The sequence below is a fragment of the Octopus bimaculoides genome, chromosome 7 (assembly GCF_046866305.1).
Source record: "Octopus bimaculoides isolate indiv1 chromosome 7, ASM4686630v1, whole genome shotgun sequence".
NCBI lineage: Eukaryota > Metazoa > Mollusca > Cephalopoda > Octopoda > Octopodidae > Octopus > Octopus bimaculoides.
This window is the reverse complement of record NC_142934.1, coordinates 90,873,789-90,893,001: the sequence shown is the minus strand read 5'-3', so window position 1 is coordinate 90,893,001 and position 19,213 is coordinate 90,873,789. Positions and strand designations below refer to the sequence as shown.

The following is a 19,213-nucleotide window of genomic DNA, read 5'->3' as shown; positions in this document are numbered from 1 at the left end:
AAGAAGAAGGAGGAGGAGGAGGAGAAGGAGGAAGAGAAGAAGAAGAAGAAGAAGAAGAAGAAGAAGAAGACATAAACTAGAGCACAGGCATGGCTTTGTGGTAAGAAGTTTGCTTCCCAACTACATGGTTCCTGGTTCAGTCCCACTGCATGGCACCTTGGGCAAGTAGCTTCTACTATACCACAAGGCCAACCGAAGGCTTGTGAGTGGATTTGGTAGACGGATACTGAAAGAACACAGTCACACATGCATGTACGTGTGTGTGTGCGTGCGTGCGTGTGTGTGTGTGTGTGTGTGTGTGTGTGTGTGTTTGTGCGTGTTTATCTCCCCACCACTGTTAATGTGTTTACATTCCTATAACTTAGCAGTTCAGCAAAGGAAACCAACAGAATAAGTACCAGGCTGAAGCAGAAAATAAGTATTGGGGTCAATTCATTCAAGGTGGTACCCCAGCATGGCCATGGTTTAATAACTGAAGCAAGTAAATGATAGAGCATGCAAAACGAAAACAAATACAAGGTGAGAGGATCTTGAATTGATAAATAACAACAAAGCTGTTTAGGTGAATCCTCGTCTCAGGCTACCTGGAAGGCCATCACCAGATTAATTTCTCACTGAGACAAAATAGATAGATATATATATATAGAGACATGAGTCCGTCTTTTTCTTATTCACAGCCCACACATGGATGTAATTAGGCTATGCAACTTCTTAAGACTGCACACCATTATCATTGTAATTTGGATTACTAGCTATTTTAAAAATTATTATTTATAAAAGGAGTAGGTAGTAACTCTATAAGATGTACCCGGTGCAAGCTATGGACACATAAGAGGTGCAGCAACATCAAAGGCAGGTTAACTAGCAAGTTAGTTTTTGTTTGTGGCAGATGTTCAGGTGCAATAAAGACTGTAAACAAACAGGAAACAACTTCTATCTCATTCCAGGGTGAAAAACTAGAGGTAGTCGATAGCTTCCGCTATCTGGGCGACCAAGTTAGTAGTGGGGGTGGGTGCGCTGAAAGTGTAGCTGCTAGAATAAGAATAGCCTGGGCAAAGTTTAGAGAGCTCTTACCCCTGCTGGCGACAAAGGAACTCTCACTCAGAGTAAAAGGCAGACTGTATGACGCATGTGTACGAACAGCCATGCTACATGGCAGTGAAACATGGGCTGTAACTGCTGAGGACATACGTAAGCTCGCAAGGAATGAAGCCAGTATGCTCCGTTGGATGTGTAATGTCAATGTGAATACCCGTCAGAGTGTAAGTATCTTGAGAGAAAAGCTGAACATTAGAAGCATCAGTTGTGGTGTGCAAGAGAGACGATTGCGCTGGTATGGACATGTGGTGAGAATGGATGAGGATAGCTGCGTGAAAAAGTGCCACACCCTAACAGTTGAGGGAACCCGTGGAAGAGGTAGGCCCAGGAAGACCTGGGCTGAGGTGGTGAGGCAAGACCTTCGTACATTGGGCCTCACCGAGGCGATGACTACTGACCGAGACCTTTGGAAATGTGCTGTGCGTGAGAAGACCCGGCAAGCCAAGTAAGATCGTTGCCAGTGCCCCTGGACTGGCTCTTGTGCGGGTGGCACATGAGATGCACCATTTTGAGCGTGGCCGTTGCCAGTACCGCCTGACTGGCTCCCGTAGGATTTTCGAGTGAGATCGTTGCCAGTGCCCCTGGACTGGCTTGTGCGGGTGGCACATTAAAGACACCATTTCGAGCGTGGCCGTTTTTGTGCGGGTGACACGTAAAAGCACCCACTACACTCTCTGAGTGGTTGGCGTTAGGAAGGGCATCTAGCTGTAGAAACTCTGCCAAATTAGATTGGAGCCTGGTGTTGCCATCCGGTTTCACCAGTCCTCAGTCAAATCGTCCAACCCATGCTAGCATGGAAAGCGGACGTTAAACGATGATGATGATGATGGTGTAAGAATCCTACTGAATCATCGTCATCATCATCATCATTTAACATCCGCTTTCCATACTGGTATGGGTTGGACGGTTTGACTGAGGACTGGTGAGCCAGGAGGCTGCACCAGGCTCTAATCTGATCTGGTAAGGTTTCTACAGCTGGATGCCCTTCCCAACGTCAATCACTCAGAGAGTGTAGTGGGTGCCCCCCCCCCCACTACACTCACAGAGTGGTTGGCATTAGGAAGGGCATCCTGCTGTAGAAATACTGCCAGATCAGACAGGAGCCTGGTGAATATAAGATAGAATACAGAGGATTGGGAAGGGTGGGTGGGTGAGAAGAATGACACATGGTTAGAGATGAGGAGAAAAGTGGACCAAGGTGGGGCTTTGGTCAATGGTAGATATCAGTATGGGGGAGGGGAAGATGAAAGAGATGTAGGAGTGGCTCAAGGAGGAGGTCATGAATGGCAGGATGGAAAGAGAAAAGAGCAGCAGCATAATAAACTTACCGTTAGATCAAACAATTATGGATATGATCTGCAGAGTGGCAGGGGGGCGTTTACAGTGACAGAGATGGGTGTCAGATGGACATAGGGGTCTCTACAGTGAGTGGGAAACAAAGGCAGGGAGAGGAGTCACTGATAGAAAATTGTGCTATTTTTTATGAAATTGATCTACTAACCCTGAATCCACACTGTGTTGTCAGGCAATGAACCTCTCACCATTATGTAAATGAGCTGCGTTGATCATAATTTAATGAGTAGCCTTCCACTACTCTTATCGGCAGTTTACAAGGGAGAGGTGAATGAATCGTAATGAATTGTTGTCCCGTTTAATACCAACCTCCGGGTCTTTAATGCAAATTTCCTATTTTAATGTGATTTAAATTAAAACCTCATCAAAATTTTATGTTCATTTATATTCCAAATACAGCTTAATAATGACAAAGTTATTTCACTAAATTCTTTGCTATTTTCAGAATTAATTGCAAGAAAGGCAACGAATTTCAACGGATATATGGTTATAAAAGGGTTAAATAACACCCAAACTAGTCAGCTTGATCGTCATCCAAAGCTCCTTAAAAGGCCCCTGAGAGGCTAATTTCAGAGCAAGATTAAATACACATGATTTGAGTATTATGTATATTATATAACATATATTGCACACACATTATGCACACAGGCATAGCTGTGTGGTTAAGAAGTTTAATTTGCAATAATGTGGCACCAGGTTCAATTCCAATGTATGGCACCTTGGAAAATCTCTTTTATTATAGGGAGAAGGCCAAATAAAAAGCCTGGTGAGTGAAGTTTGGTAAATGGAAACTGTGAGGTAGTCTGTTGGGTGTGCATATGGGTGTTGTGTGGTATATGTTGTGATGAAAATCCTCGTGGCATTTAATCCATATCATTCTTTCTTTTGTTGACTTTGTTTTTCCTCCTGCTGCAAGTTCGATAAAGTAAATAACATGGAAAATCCTGGAGTTAATAATATAACCACCTAAGAAACCATCAGGGTGACACCCCAGCCCAATGGGAAGTGTAAAGAAAGAGAGAGAGAGTGAGAGAGGAGAGAGAGACAGACAGACAGACAGAAGAGTTGTGTGTGTATGTGTGTGTGTGTACGTACATACATGCATTGATAAGAAGAAAAGGGGGAGAGTGAAGGAGAGAGAAAAAGGGAGAAAGTTTGTGTGTGTATGTGCATGTGTGCATGCATGCATCAATAGGAAGAGGAGGGAGAGAGAGAGAGAGATTATGTGTGTGTGTGTGTGTGTGTGCATACATGCATTGATAGAAAGAGAAGAGAGAATGTGTGTGTATGTGTGTGTGTGTGCATGCATCAATAGGAAGAGGAGAGAGAGAGGTTGTGTGTGTGTATGCATATGTGCATGTGTGTGTATATGTGTATGTGCATGTGTGCATATGTGTGTACATGCATCAATAGGAAGAGGAGAGAGAGAGAGGTTGTGTGTGTGTATGCATATGTGCATGCATGTGTGTGCAAATGTGCATGTGTGTGTATGTGTATGTGTGTGCATGCGCATATGCATCAACAAGAAGAGAGAGGAGTGGAGAGGGTTAGAGCGAATTCATGGAGTTTCCATGCTATCATCATCGTCATCGTCATCATTTAATGTTCGTGTTCCATGATGGCATGGGTCAAACTATATCCAGCAAAAACTAACACACAAAGGATAAATAAAACTTTACTCTGGGAAACAAAAACATTCTCACACAAGTCTTCTTCCTAAACCTGTAATTTACTGTCTTGCTGTTGTCAACATTAATAACTTTAACATTTGTGGCTGAAACCTTGAGGAACAGAAATTATTTCCCTGTTAAAATCACATGGATGTGTGAAAGAGTAAGAGGGAGAGGGCAAGAGAGTGTGTAATATGGAGAGATAGAGAGAGAGAGAGAGGAGAAAAAGGAGGGAGAGGATAAGGAGAGGTAGAAGGAGATCAAGGAAGGTGGAGACAAACGAGAGAATAAGTTAGAGATAGTTAGAGAAAGAGAGAGAGAGAGAGAGGACAAGAGAGTGTATAATATGGAGATAGTGAGAGGGGGAGAGAGGAGAAAACAGCAGGAGAGGATAAGGAGAGGTAGGAGGAGATCAAGGAAGGTGGAGACAAAAGGGAGAGTAAGTTAGAAAGAGAGAGAGAGTTAGAGAGAGCAAGAGAGTATGAGTAACAATGGAAAATAGCAAAGAGAGAGCATAAAGGACAGAGAGAGAGAGAGAGAGAGAGAGAGAGAGAGAGAGAGAGAGAGAGAGAGAGAGAGAGAGAGAACATGATGCTCAGAGAAAGTTAGACAGAAAGAAAGAGAGTGAGTGAAAGAGAGAGAGAGAGAGAGAGAGAGAGAGAGAGAGAGAGAGAGAGAGAGAGAGAGAGAGAGAAAGTGAGAGAAAGAAAGCTAGAAACAAAATAATTTATATCATTGGATTTTGTAAACCCTACAAAATGTGGGAGAATTTAATCAAGATGAAGATTAGTAAGAGATTAATAACAACACAAACAACTAGTAGGAACTACCATTTCAATGAGTTAAAGAGGGTTAATTAGGTGTTGGAACAATAAGAATAAACTACAATACTTGAAGGCACTTCCACCTCCCCACAGATGTCTCAAGAACATCACCTTGGGTCCCATATGTAAACATGGGCCTATATTAGATGCGTTATTGCTAGAAAAAACTTCTTTTCCTGAAAATGCAGTACTAAAATTGGAGTGGGCTGGTGCCATGTATAAAGCACCCAGAACATTCTGTATTGGCATAGAAACCATGCCAAAACAGACAATTGGTGTAGCCTGTTGTAGCTCTATAGCTTGCCAGCTCCTGTCAAGCTGTCCAACCCATGCCAGCATGGAAAACAGATGTTAAATGATAACGACGATGATGATGATGATGGTGATGATTATGATGATGAAATTGGAGTGTGTCTAATATGCTTGTGTGTCTTTTATATCATCAAATATGGTAAACAACCAGCTGCTCTTCTATCCTTGTATTGTTTTATTGGTTTCAGTCACTGGACTGTGGCCAAGCTGGGGCACAGTGGTTGAGGCTTTAGTCAATAATATCAACCTTACTACTTATTTCAGTCTGCTACTATTTATATACATATATCTCTACTTAAGCACAGATATGGCTGTGGGGTTAGAAAGCTCACTTTGCGACCATGTGGTTTTGAGTTCTGTCCTACTGCGTGGCATGGTGGGCAAGTGTTTTCTACTACATCCCTGCACTGACCAATGCCTTCTGAGTGAGTTAGGCAAACGGAAACCGTGTGAAAGCTCATTGTGTGTGTCTTTGTATTTGTCCCTCCATCACCATCTGACAACTAGTGTTTATGTGTTTGTGTCCATGTAACTTAGCTGGTCAGCAAAAGAGACCAATAGAATAAGTATTAGACTTTGAATAAGGACTGGGAGCTGAAACTCTTCAAGATGGTGCCCCGGCAGAGTTGCAGTCCAATTACTGAAACAAGTAAAAGATAAAAGATTATATTTACATCTTTGTTCTTTATCTAGTTAATCTTTCACCCTGTAGAATTACTGGTACTTATTTTCTCATCACAAAAAAGATGAAATGCAAATTGATTCCCAAAAACATTTAGCATCAAAATGGTAAGACAACAAAGAGAGCCACCTTAAGGCCTCTGGTTCCCTACATTCATTTCAGTATTAGATATTTACCATTCTATTAATTAAGGTAAGTAAGACAGCAAGCTGGCAGAACCATTAGCACTCCAGAGAAAATGCTTAATGGCTTTTCATTTGTCATTGCATTCTGAGGTTGACTCTGCCTTTCATCCTTTCGACATCAATGAAATAGATACTAGTTGAGCACTGGGGATGATGTAATCAACTTGCTCCCTCCCCTAAACTTCAAGCTTTGTGCTTAGAGCAGAAATGATTAATTAGGGTGATATGACGTACGACTTGTCGTCACTGTTATATACTCTTTTACTTGTTTCAGTCATTTGACTGCGGCCATGCTGGAGCATCGCCTTTAGTCGAGAAAATCGACCTCAGGACTTATTCTTTGTAAGCCTACTACTTATTCTATTGGTTTCTTTTTGCCAAACTGCTAAGTTACGGAGACGTAAACACACCAGCATCGGTTGTCAAGCGATGGTGGGTGGGTGGGGGGGACAAACACAGACACACAAACACCCATACATATATATATATATACATATATATATATATATATATATATATATATATATATATATATATATATATATATATATATATATGACAGGCTTCTTTCAGTTTCCGTCTACCAAATCCACTCACAAGGCTTTGGTCGGCCCGAGGCTATAGTAGAAGACACTTGCCCAAGGTGCCACTGTTATAATAGACGTTTCTGATGTTCTTTTATTACTCTCCGAACTATGTATCTTCAACAAGCACTCCACGATATCTCTATTCAATAATTCCTACGACCTGCACATTATGACTGCACATATGACACTCTTCTCAGACTCTTCTGCACATGCTCATTTATACTAATTAGTATAGTTCACTTAGCCCATCATGGGGGTGTACAGGTTCCTCATACAACATAGGGTAATTAAGTAAACATAGACACTGTATCAATGGCACTAAAATTCTTCAAAGAAATTCTCTGAACTTACTTCAGCATGTTGACCTGGTACTAAAACTTTATCACATTGGTCACAACGTAGACATCTTGGGTGCCATTCTTTCCCAAGAGAAGTTTTCCGCTCAGCTGAAATTATAAATGTAAATATTTAATAAATAAATGAATAAATGAATAAAACAGAAATTCAAAACAGAGATATAAAAGAAATGAACAAACATCAATTCTTTTTGAAAATCATAGTTAAAAAGAAAAGCTTTGTGAATTTGAGATAATAATATGCATAAAATTAGCAATGTCTAAATGTTTAAAATAAACTTTCCCATTATCTCTGAAACAATTTATATTGCATCAATAACAATTAAGTTGTTGTTTAGTCCTGGAAGACCTCTGTTCAAAGACATTACAATCAACTTCATTAACCAATGTGTCTATTCTGTTTAAGATAATGAGGCGTGATTTCTCCAGCTAGTTGACTGATTTTCTGTTGACTGATTTTTGGAAAATCATCATCATCATCGTCATTTAACATCCGCTTTCCATGCTGGAATGGGTTGGATGGTTTCACTGAGGTCTGGAGAGCCAGGAGGCTGCACCAGGCTCCAATCTGATCTGGCAAAGTTTCTACAGCTGGATGCCCTTCCTGACGCCAACCACTCTGAGAGTATAGAGGGTGCTTTTTATGTGCCACCGGCACAGAAGCCAGTCAGGCAGGCCTGGCATCGATTACATTCGGATAGAGCTTTTTACCTGCCACTGGCACAGGAGCCAGTCAGTGGGTACTGACATCAGTCACGTTCAGATGATGCTTTTTACATGCAAATATTTAATTAATTGAACGAGTTGCATTCAATACAGATTTGGATACAATAAGCATTCACTTTTGAAAACGTGACATGATAAACAAGAGTAAAAAGAACAAGATTTTTTGTTTTTAAAGTGTATTTTTAAGTATTGCCACATGTTAATGAGATGCAAAGTATTTTTGTATATTTTGGATAACTTTTACATACAGTCTAACTCCCATAATGGCTATCAAGCCAAAGAAATGTGTTCCAGTGCTTCTTTACAAAGGAACATTTTTAAATACAAAATAATTTAACAAAAAATTAATGTTTTAATACACAGATTACATACCAATATTATTTACATTTCTGAATTATTTTAATATATTTTGGAATCACCATTTATGATTCAGTTACTGTTATTTGTTAGTGGTATCTGATTATAGTTTGACAAGATTTGCAAATAATACAACCTCTAAACGAGTTCAAATAGTTTTAATGAATGAAAGGCATGAAAGTAAAGAATTATTCACCATGATTTTATTTAAAACGAAATAAATAAATTCTGAATGTCATTTATTTTTATTGAGATGCTTTTGTTTAAGTGATTGTAAAATGAAAAACAAATATTTGTTCACGGTTATTGCTTAGTATTTAAAAAATAAAATTATATTCTAACTTCAAAAATCTTTTATTTTATATCTTTTGCATCTTTCAGTCATTGGCCTGTGGCCATACTAGGGTACTGCTTTGAAGAGTAGTTGACAAATCACCTCCAATACTTACTTTTTAAAGCCTGATACTTATTCTATCAGTTTCTCTTGCTAAACGGCTAAGTTATGGAAGCGGGGGAACATCAACAAACCAACACTGGCTGTCAGATGGTATGGGGTGGGGATAAACACAAACACACACACGTACATACACATGATGGATTTCCAGGGCTGTAGTAAAAGACACTTGCCCAAGGTATTGTGCTGTGGGACTGAACACAAAATTATGTGGTTGGAAATCCAACTTTTTACCACACAGCCACACATGCATCTAGATTGTATTAATTCTATCACACTTTTATATTCATTATGTGAAGCTAGCATGTGATGAGAAAAAAATCTGAAATTTGGGGTATTTTTATATTTCTTAACACATTTATGCTGCACTGCATACTTCTCTGAGATTAACTATGCAGTACAAGATAGGAACCGTGCCAATTTTCTGCCAGATATGCAGAGGCTAGAATAATTTTAGTCTTGCTTGTGGTCACAGATGTTCAGGAAATATGTCTTGAAGTCTGACATCATGATTAATATGACAAAATACAAACTATATACAGAAATTCATTAGTTCTATCAAATTATTACTAATTCTGAATTCAAAATAGTTAGATCTACATTGAAATATTGACATTAAGTATAATGATGATTTTATTGTAGATCTAGATGGGTGCAGACCCTCCAAGATTAACAAAGAAAAAAAGGAAAGGGAGTGAGAGGGGAGAGAGAGAAAAAGAAGGAGGAAGAATTTTATCTTTCAATGTTTACTGATGTGTCCTAACTAGCAAATGTTAAAAATATATTGCGAGTGGATTTGGTCAGCAGAAATTGAAAGAAGCCTGTCCTATGTATATGTATGTTTGAGTGTGTATGTGTGTATGCTTGCGTTTCCTTGTCCTCACATCATATGATAGTTGTAAATGAGTCTCATGGTGCCACGCAGTGGGACTGAATCTAGAACCATGTGGTTGGGAAGCAAGCTTCTTACCACACAGCCATGTCTGCGCCTCCACACAGCCACACCTGTGCCTGCTTACACACAAACAGAACACAAGATTATGAGGAAAACTGCCAAACTTCTCAGTATGATGGTTTATACAACACAACAGATGAGGTTAAAAATATGAGGATGCTCATTGAAGCAACAGTTCAGAAGTAAAGAATTATATCAACTTTTTAATTTGGAACATATTCTGAGGAGAAAAAAAATCCAGAATAATTTAAAATAAAAGTCCCTTAAATAATTTAGCATCATTATCACCATCACCATCGTTTAACTTCCACTTTCTATGCTGGCATGGGTTGGATGGTTTGACTGAGGACTGGCAAGCCAGCAGCTGCACCAGGCTCCAATCTGATCTGGCAAGGTTTCTACAGCTGGATGTCCTCCCTAATGCCAACCACTCCGAGAGTGTAGTGGGTACTTTTTACGTGCCACCGGCACAGGGGCCAGTCAGGGGGTACTGGCATTGGCCACGTTTGGATGGTGCTTTTTATGTGCCACTGGCACGGGTGGTGGGTAGTCAATTTTTTTTTTCAATACTTTTCAGAAATACAAATGGGATTTCTTAAGCAAGTTTTTTTATCTTCTGTCTTTTATCTTTTACTTATGCCAGTCTGCTGCCATGCTGGGGCACTGTCATAAAGAGTCTAACCGAACAGTCGACTCCAACCATTTATATTCCAAGTCTGGTACTTATTCTATTGGTCTCTTAGGCTGAACCACTAAGTCACAAGGATGTAAAGAAACCAACACCAGTTGTCAAGCAACAGAGGATAAGGACACAAAGACACAAATATGTATTTGTGTTTGTGTGTGTGATAAGCTTCTACACAGTTTCACAAAGCTTAGGTAGAAGCCACTTGCCCAAAGTGCCATGCAGTAAGATTGAACCTGAAAACCCATGGTAGCAAAATGAGCTTCTAAACCACTCGGCCATGCTTGTGCCTAACCAAACATTTACTGAATTTTGATAAACAGACGGAAAGGAAGATAAAATTATAAAAAAAAAAAAAATGAAATAATAATTTCTAATGTCGGTATAAGGGCAGAAATCTTTGAGAAACGAAACAACCAATTATATCAATTATATCAGCAGTTTATTTTATCATCTAAGGAAGGATAAACGACAAAACTGACAATAGCAAGATGTGAATTGAGGCTTAAAAGAGATGGAAAAAATATACCATAGGGCACTTTATCCAACCCTTTATCAAATAATAAAAAAAGAAAAGTAAAAATAGGAAACTATGAATTTAAAAAACAAATTAATGTATGTCATTATTGAAATCATAAATTTTGAAATTCAATATTTAATATATTTTAAGCTCTGATTTCGTTTTTCTCTCTTACTTTTGCCCCTCATCCTCTCAACTACAACACATTAGATTCTTTTCCTTTAAAGAATTTTGGCAAGTTAATATTGTTTTCACAAAAATGTATAGATACATAACTGCCTATTTCTATATACCCACAGAAAAAAATGAAAACAGATGGAATATTATATATGGATATTTGTTGTGTATATGTATGTGTATATTATAAATACACATACACACACATATACATATATATATACATATATGTATGCACGTACACACACACACACACACACACACACATACAAACACGCACCATATGTTTTCATATTTTTTTTTCTGTAAGTATGATAGAAATAGACACTTCTCTTCCGACAAATATTTGAGTATGCAGGTTAGAATTTTAAATGTATTTTATTCATGGAAACATACCTAAAATAAGGAATTATGTAGGCATAAATTACCAAATTCACACCGAACACAATTGTAGCATGCTCCTTAAATTATTACCTTTCTATGTTATAATGTTTTTATAAATTTATTTCTCCAAAACTGAATATAAACATATGTAAAGCGTGCAAACAAATATCAGAAATTAGGTTTATGTTATTTCATTTCACAATTTTTCTAAAAGATAATATAATCCTTGACATATTATTGCGTTGTTTCTTAAGGTTGCAAATGCAAGCTTAAGATTTTGGCAATCATACAGCCCAAGAACTCTATAAAAAAACCCAGCCCAAATATACACCATTGTAATGCAAAAAATTCTTGTTGAAACAGATGGAAATGTATCTCTCTCTCTCTGTATGTGCATGTGTGCATATACATACATACATGCATACACACATACAAACATACATACATACATACTTACATAGATACATACATACATACACACACACACACACATACACATGTATCTATAAATGCACACACACACACACATGTTTAGTGTTGACTGTCAAAAGAAAAAGTACTCAATATCATAATAGAGAGAAATAATATTTTTTATTTTGTTTAAGTCAGTCTCTGGCTACCCTGGAGTTTGTTCACAGGATCCTTCAAGCAAGTTACGAGTAAAAATTTTTGATGGAAGTTATACATTATATATATATATATATATATATATATATATATATATATATATATATATATATATATATATATATATATTAACGGGATTTCTGTCTTTGGATGCAATATGAGGCGTTGGCGGAGAAAAGGAAAAGAAAAGGAGGTCAAAAACAGGGGGAAAGGAAGTGGAAAAAAACAGGAAGAAAACAAACCAGAAAACAAAATAGGTGAAAAGGGAAAAGGAATGAAGAGAGACGGGTTAAGAGGGGGTTTTGCTGTTTGGAATTTTAAATATTTTCTGTCAAGTTTTATTTTATTTGATTTGATTTTATTAACAGTACCTGAGGTAGCAGATGTTTACATCACCTTATTAACTTACTACCTGGCTCTTGTACTTTGTGCCTTGCCCCAGTTCATGTTTGGCCAGACTGGGGCATTTACTTTGTTGCCATGCCAGTACCCTCTAAAAGGCACTTGGCATGGCATAGCTGCTGATGCACAGACACAAGCTGCAGTTACAGCACTTGCAGATTTCTCTGGACAGTGGTGTGGTCTATGTTTGTAAGACACACCTTTCTGCAGCTCATCTTTTTGATTGAGCTGCAGTCTTGGGTCAAGAATAGACCAAGATTGGGTACTTGGCACCTGGAATGTCATCAGGCACTCACAGCCCTCAGGAAATGCAGTTAGTGGAAGCCGTACATTAGCAATATATAGAAATCTAGTGATAGGTATGAGCAATGATGTTCTCAGGGAAACCCAAGGTGTCAACAAAGATGAACCAGCTGGTCTACTTCAAAAGACTTTCAGGCCTGGTATTACCATGGATAACTTCCAGAAATCTCTGACAGTGCTACCAAAGAGCACTGTCAGTCTGAGATAAATTCTACAGGCATGGAAGCAAGGTAGGACTGTCCAAGATGCATACAGAGTGATGAAACCAGTCCACACTTGTGCAACATCCAAGTATTGCCAACTTTGTGGAGTTATTTTGAACAGCTGTTACCGTGTGTAGGTAGAGTTCAATTCTTGGCTAAAAACATAGTGAGGATTGCTCCAGCACCCACTTTTAACGAGGCAGGGCAGGCAGTGTTCCTCTGTCTAGTGGCTATGGCAAAAGGGGTTGTGTGGTGGACGAGGCTGAAAGGATTAAGGGAAGACACTTTCCTCTTCAGTCAAGCCCTTGTCCACTTGGAAAGAAAAGTGCTACTTCCTGGTCAAATTGTGAAAAGATGGGTGACTGTGGCAAAAAGGGTTAAGGTGAATAGCCCTACTCTAAGTATGCACCTGTAGGCAGGAGAGCAACAATTGGACAAGGGTTCATGCTTTTGGCGGCCAAGGTATTCCTAGATCTGTGGGGTTCTTCTATGGACCCCAGGTGGGGTTTCTCAGGTATCAAGAGCAGTGCACCTACATGTTATCACATACTATTTACACTATATATACTTTTATCGCATTTCACTGTGCTTTCCATTACTTTCTCCTCGTCTTTCATGTAAACCTTCACACAAATTGTTGATCGTCCGTGTGATATCCCCCTCATTTATGCCCCTGTGGCTAATAAAAGAAATTATTATTATTATTATTATTATTATTATTATTATTATTATTATTCTCCTCCTCCTCCTCCTTCTTCTTCTTCTCCTTCTCCTTCTTGTTATTGCTGCTACAGCTGCTGTTGTTATTTTATTATCCTTTTTATCCACCCTTTCTCCTTATCATTCTTCCCCTCTTCCTTCATCATCATCATCATCATCACCATCACCATCACCATCATCATCATCATCTTCTTCCTCTCCTTCTTCTCCCACTACTACCCACTCCCATCACTAACTCATCAGTAATTTATTCTGGTCAGTTTTCTGAAACCTGAACCTTTAATCAACAACTAAAACCAAACCCACAAAACAGGCGGGCCTTTTCAATTAACATTCTTCAATTAATATTTTTCATTTATTTCCCATTTTAATTATTCACTCACCCCCAACCCAGTTACATTCAGTTTATAATCCCTTTATCAATCAATCTATTTACACACACACAAAAGCATCCGACTGGCAGAATCCTTGCTACTTTGGTCCATCTTTACATTCTGAATACTAAATCCACTGAGCTCAACTTTGCCTTTCAATCCTTTAGAAGAGGGAGGATCCATGGAATTAGTACCAGCTGAATATTGGAGCTATACAATTGGTTTTCTTGTTCCCCACCAAATTGCAGGATTTGTGCTAAAATTTGAAACCAATCTATTCACACACACACACACACACATTCACCAAATTCCTTCTCCCATTCAATTTGATTTACTTATTTGATAGTTTTTATTTTATTTATTTCTACTCAAGTTTTTTATTGAACCAATATCTGCCCATCCAACCTTATTTCTCTCTTAATTACTTCTCTTCTTTCCTTTTCCCTTTTCATTTCTATTTCTTTCTTCTTTTCCCCACCTCTTCCTTTGCTCCTGGTTTTTTTTCCCTCGTTAAATCTTTCTTTCCCCCACCAACACCTCCTACTTTGCCTACAATATGAATCCCTTATATATGTATAAAACCAACAAAAATCTCTTGTCACGACTTGCCTGATGAACCTCTGAATGCACGGGTGAAATGCCAAAGTAGCAAAATGACTAACTTATAAAATAGATAAAAATATATAATATAAACACCACCATCATCATCATCATCATCATCATCATCATCATCATCATCATCATCATCATCATCATCATCATCATCATCATCATCATCATCATCATCATCATCATCATCATCATCATCATCATCATCATCATCATCATCATCATCATCATCATCATCATCATCATCATCATCATCATCATCATCATCATTTTAAAGTTCACTTTCCTATGCTTGCATGGAATATGATGGAATCTCCCATTAAACATGGGTGTTCAGTTTTTGCTGAACGACATGCACAAATAATTTGCTTATAGTGATCAAATGGCAGCGAGCTGGCAGAATCGTTAGCATGCCAGGTGAAATGCTTAGCGGTATTTCACCTGGTGTTATGTTCTGAGTTCAAATTCCGCCGAGGTCGACTTTGCCTTTCATCCTTTCGGGGTCGATTAAATAAGTACCAGTTACACTCTGGGGTCGATGTGATCGACTTAATCCCTTTGTCTGTCCTTGTTTGTCCCCTCTGTGTTTAGCTCCCTGTGGGTAATAAGGAAACATATAGTGATCAAATGTATGTGTTGTATATAACAGCACTCCCTCCATCAAATGGACATTGTCTGTACAGATGTCCGATGTCAAAATGGTTGCAGAGCAATGTGAAATGAAATGTTTCATTCAAGAACACAACATGCCACTTGGTCCAGGAATCAAACTTATTGATATAGTGATCATGGCTGCAATGCCCTACCACTAGGATGCACACCTTTGCATACTTAGTTGGTCAAAACTTTGAAGTCATTGTCAACAACACTCTTGTATAAGAATAATGTACACATACACACACCTATATATATAAAGTAGTTGTATGCTGTCAAGTTAATGTGACAGTCCCATGAAGGGAATAATATTACTGCTATTTATCCCTAGGAAGCTTCCTAGGGCTAAATAGCAGTAGTATTATTCCCTTCATGGGACTGTCACATTAAGTTGACAGCATACAACTACTTTATCGTATCACTACTGCATAAATCTCTCTCAGAGATTTAGAAATGTATTATTTATTTATACACACACACACACACACACATATATATATATATATATATATATATATATATATATATATATATATATATATATATATATATATGTGTATATATATATGTATGTATGTATATATATATGCATATATGTGTATGTATATATATATGCTGGTGCTACATATAAAGGCACCCAGTACACTCTGTAAAAGGGGGTTGGTGTTAGGAAGGGCATCCATCTGTAGAAACCAAGCCAAAACAGACTATGGAAGCTGGTGCAGCCCCTGGCCTTGCCAGTTCCTGTTAAATCGTTCAACCCATGCCACCATGGAAAACGAGCATAAAATTAGGATGATGTATATATATATCTATATTTTAGTCACTAAGTAACATTCATTCCTTCCCTCCTGTATCTAATGGTGTGATGCAAAGCAAGCCTATTTTTCTCAATACACTGGAGTCATCACTGTATTATGACAATTGTAGGCAAATGTCTTTCTGTTTCTCACAATGACACTTATTTACAGTTTTCACAATACAACAAGCAAGCCTCCAGTGTTGAACAAAAAAAAAACAGGTTTATCTTGCACTACATTACAAATATATTACACATATATATACATATTCATATAAACATACACACTATATACATATATATACACGAAATCCTTTGATGGTTTATTTCAGAACTGTAAAAAGAAGCTTGGTTTAGTGGATGGGTGGGTGGAGGTTGTATTATATGTAAGTCCAAACACAGAGGACTTGCATGGCAAAGAATCAATAGTGAGGGACTAGATACTGATTTTTGGCTCCCTTTCATACAACTCGGTGGAGCTTTTGTTATTAAATTGACACACTGACTTAACCATACACAAAACATGTCTCATAAGTCAAATATATAATTGCTAGAACCTTTGCATATAAATATTCTGTGCATGCACATGTGCGTGTGTATGTGAGTGTGTGTTTGTGTGTGTGTGGGGGGGATATATATATATAATTGAAAGAGAGTTAGGGGTTGTGAATCCAACCAACTAAGGGATAGTATCTATCCAATATACTGCTGATAGAATACCCAATTAATACACAAGTGTTGGTTATTGCTTGGCAATTACACTACTGAGTATAATAATTAGGCAAGGATAATAATTGGTTTACCCTCAATTTATATGGCAAGAAGAAAATGGAGGGAATCCAGAGGTAGTATTTATCAGTTGTTAGACATTATAATATGTCTATTTATTTACTTAAAACAGTTCTAATAATATATATATATATATATATATATATACATGTGTGAAATACTAACTAGTAATTTACACATGTATATATTATCAGAACTGTTTTAAATAAATAAATAGACATCATAATATGATGTCTAACAGCTGATGAATACTACCTCTGGTCTGGATTCCCTCCATTTTCTTCTTGCCATATATACATACATGTATATATATAAGGATTTACTTTTCAGAATGAGATAAAAAACCAAGGTTGTGTATAAAATAGAACATTTATAAATAGAAGGTCTTACAGCTGTTTCCAGGATATTTATTATATCCCTTCATCGGAGACGGTGTGAGAAGATGGTTAAGTATATATCCTAGACCCACTTCACTCTAAGAAACACCTTCAAGTCTTGTCCTCCCATACATATTGACATATATATTTATATATATCTTCTTTTATTTGTTTCAGTTATTGGACTAAGGTCATACTGGGGCACCTTTTACAAGAGTCTTAGTCAATCATATCTAGTTAAGTATTTATATTAAGCTGGGACCAGGTACTTTTCTTATTGATTTCTATTTGTTGCATCATTAAGTTTAGGGACAGCAAGAGGTGCAACCTAAACAAGGAAACTAGTTTTTAGACTGATGTAAACATAAGACAAGCAACAAAACAGACACAAACATAGTCACCTATACATGTCTCTGATGTATATTCTGTGATAACAATGTTTCTCAGTGGCTGGGTGAAATTTCCAATATTATTTCAGTTAACATGAAAAATAATTTTTATCATAGAATTTTTATGGCTTTTAAAGATCTGTTCTTCCTCTACAACTTTTGCTTATGTTTTTGAAATTTGAATAAACTTTACCTTTTTTCAGACATGACGATGACGGAGTGTCAACTAGGAAAAAAGTGAACAAATATATCTAACACCCCAATCATCATCATCATCGTTTAAAGTTGATGATGATGATGATGATGGTGATGGTGATATATAAGAAAAACAAACCTGTAACAATCTTTAATGTGTTTAATGTTTATAGATTATTATAAAGCAACATTAACGATACAAATCCTAAAAGAAAAAGTATTATTTAATTTCTAATCTTGTTAATCCAAATTGAGATGAAAAAGTAAACTAAGAAATAAAATAAATTAAGGAGTAAAACTAAAAGAAAATAAAGACAACAAAAATTGAAGAAATAACATATACAGTATAGTAAATAAATCCCTGAATGAAATTACCAGATTATTTTTCCGTGTTGTTAACTAATGTCAATATATGTGAAAGAGAGATTAATGTGAATTAAGGATTAGTTGTCCACAATGAAAAGCCAGCACAATTGAAATTTTATGTAATTGTAATTATTATGCAAACAAAATGACAATTAAAGAAGCTTATGAAAGGAGGCTGTTGTAAACACACACACTTTTTAGAATATAAAAACAGTGATTTACGCAGAAATGACAATAGAATATTTTTTTAAAATTATATCATTCATTGAATTCTTAATTAGCATCAAGTCTAATTAATTTCTTTTTCATTTTTGAAATAAAGCAAAGACATCATAACTTCTCATTTAAAATCTTTAAGTTGCACTGGAGATAATTTTATGAGAAAAATATCGAAAACAATTTGCAAATTAACAGAAGTTAAAAATTAAGCTTCAAAATTAAAACATGGACATTTTTTGTAGAAAGTGAAGAAAGTGAAGAAACAAAGACATTGCAAGAATATAACAACAGAATACTGCTGTGTTATACATACATTTTGGATATTTGCTACGTCTCCCCAAACAGTTCAGCAGTGACAACATCAACTAAGTCCAAGAAGCACCGCAAGAGAAACTACTAATGGATGCTACAGCTGTGCAATAATACTACACAAGTGCCTGTACCTGACAAACTTATTTCAGTAGCCAATCTAATGATAAAGAGATAAAGACTGGGTTATCTACTTAGATAGTTAGGTGTGTAGAAGTAACACATTTCAAGTTTCCATCGATTAAATAATGAATTTTAATTAAAGTAATAAAAGTTGAGGTAAATATCCTTGTAATACCAATAGTTTTCTGCAAACTAGTGCAATTGATTAATAGCTTATATTTATTTCATAAATAGTTTTGGCCAACATTTCTCTCTATTTATGACTGCTCCGGATTTGTGTATATTCTGACAGATATCATGTTAGCACAGTTTTCTAAAATAAGAATATATTATCAGTACTCTATGGGTATATGTAGTTGTTTTTTTAAGCTTTATATTATGACAGAAAGTGTGTTTAGACATTTTTAATATAAGCTATCTGGGTTCCTAG

General features: G+C 37.0%; 1 protein-coding gene across 19 annotated transcripts in view; it reads right to left on the bottom strand.

Annotated features, from left to right (window-relative positions):
- Window positions 1–19,213, bottom strand: part of LOC106870574 (uncharacterized) — a 152,821-nt gene that overhangs the window by 88,880 nt on the left and 44,728 nt on the right. For 10 of the 19 annotated variants that reach the window (XM_089355628.1, XM_089355621.1, XM_089355625.1 and 7 more), the window contains exon 3: window positions 7,063–7,157. In XM_089355628.1, coding sequence (XP_089211754.1) covers window positions 7,063–7,157 — 95 coding nt within the window. Of the gene's footprint in view, window positions 1–7,062; window positions 7,158–18,664; window positions 19,110–19,213 lie in introns of those variants that run through there. The other 9 variants (XM_089355627.1, XM_089355620.1, XM_089355624.1 and 6 more) reach the window with 2 other exon arrangements.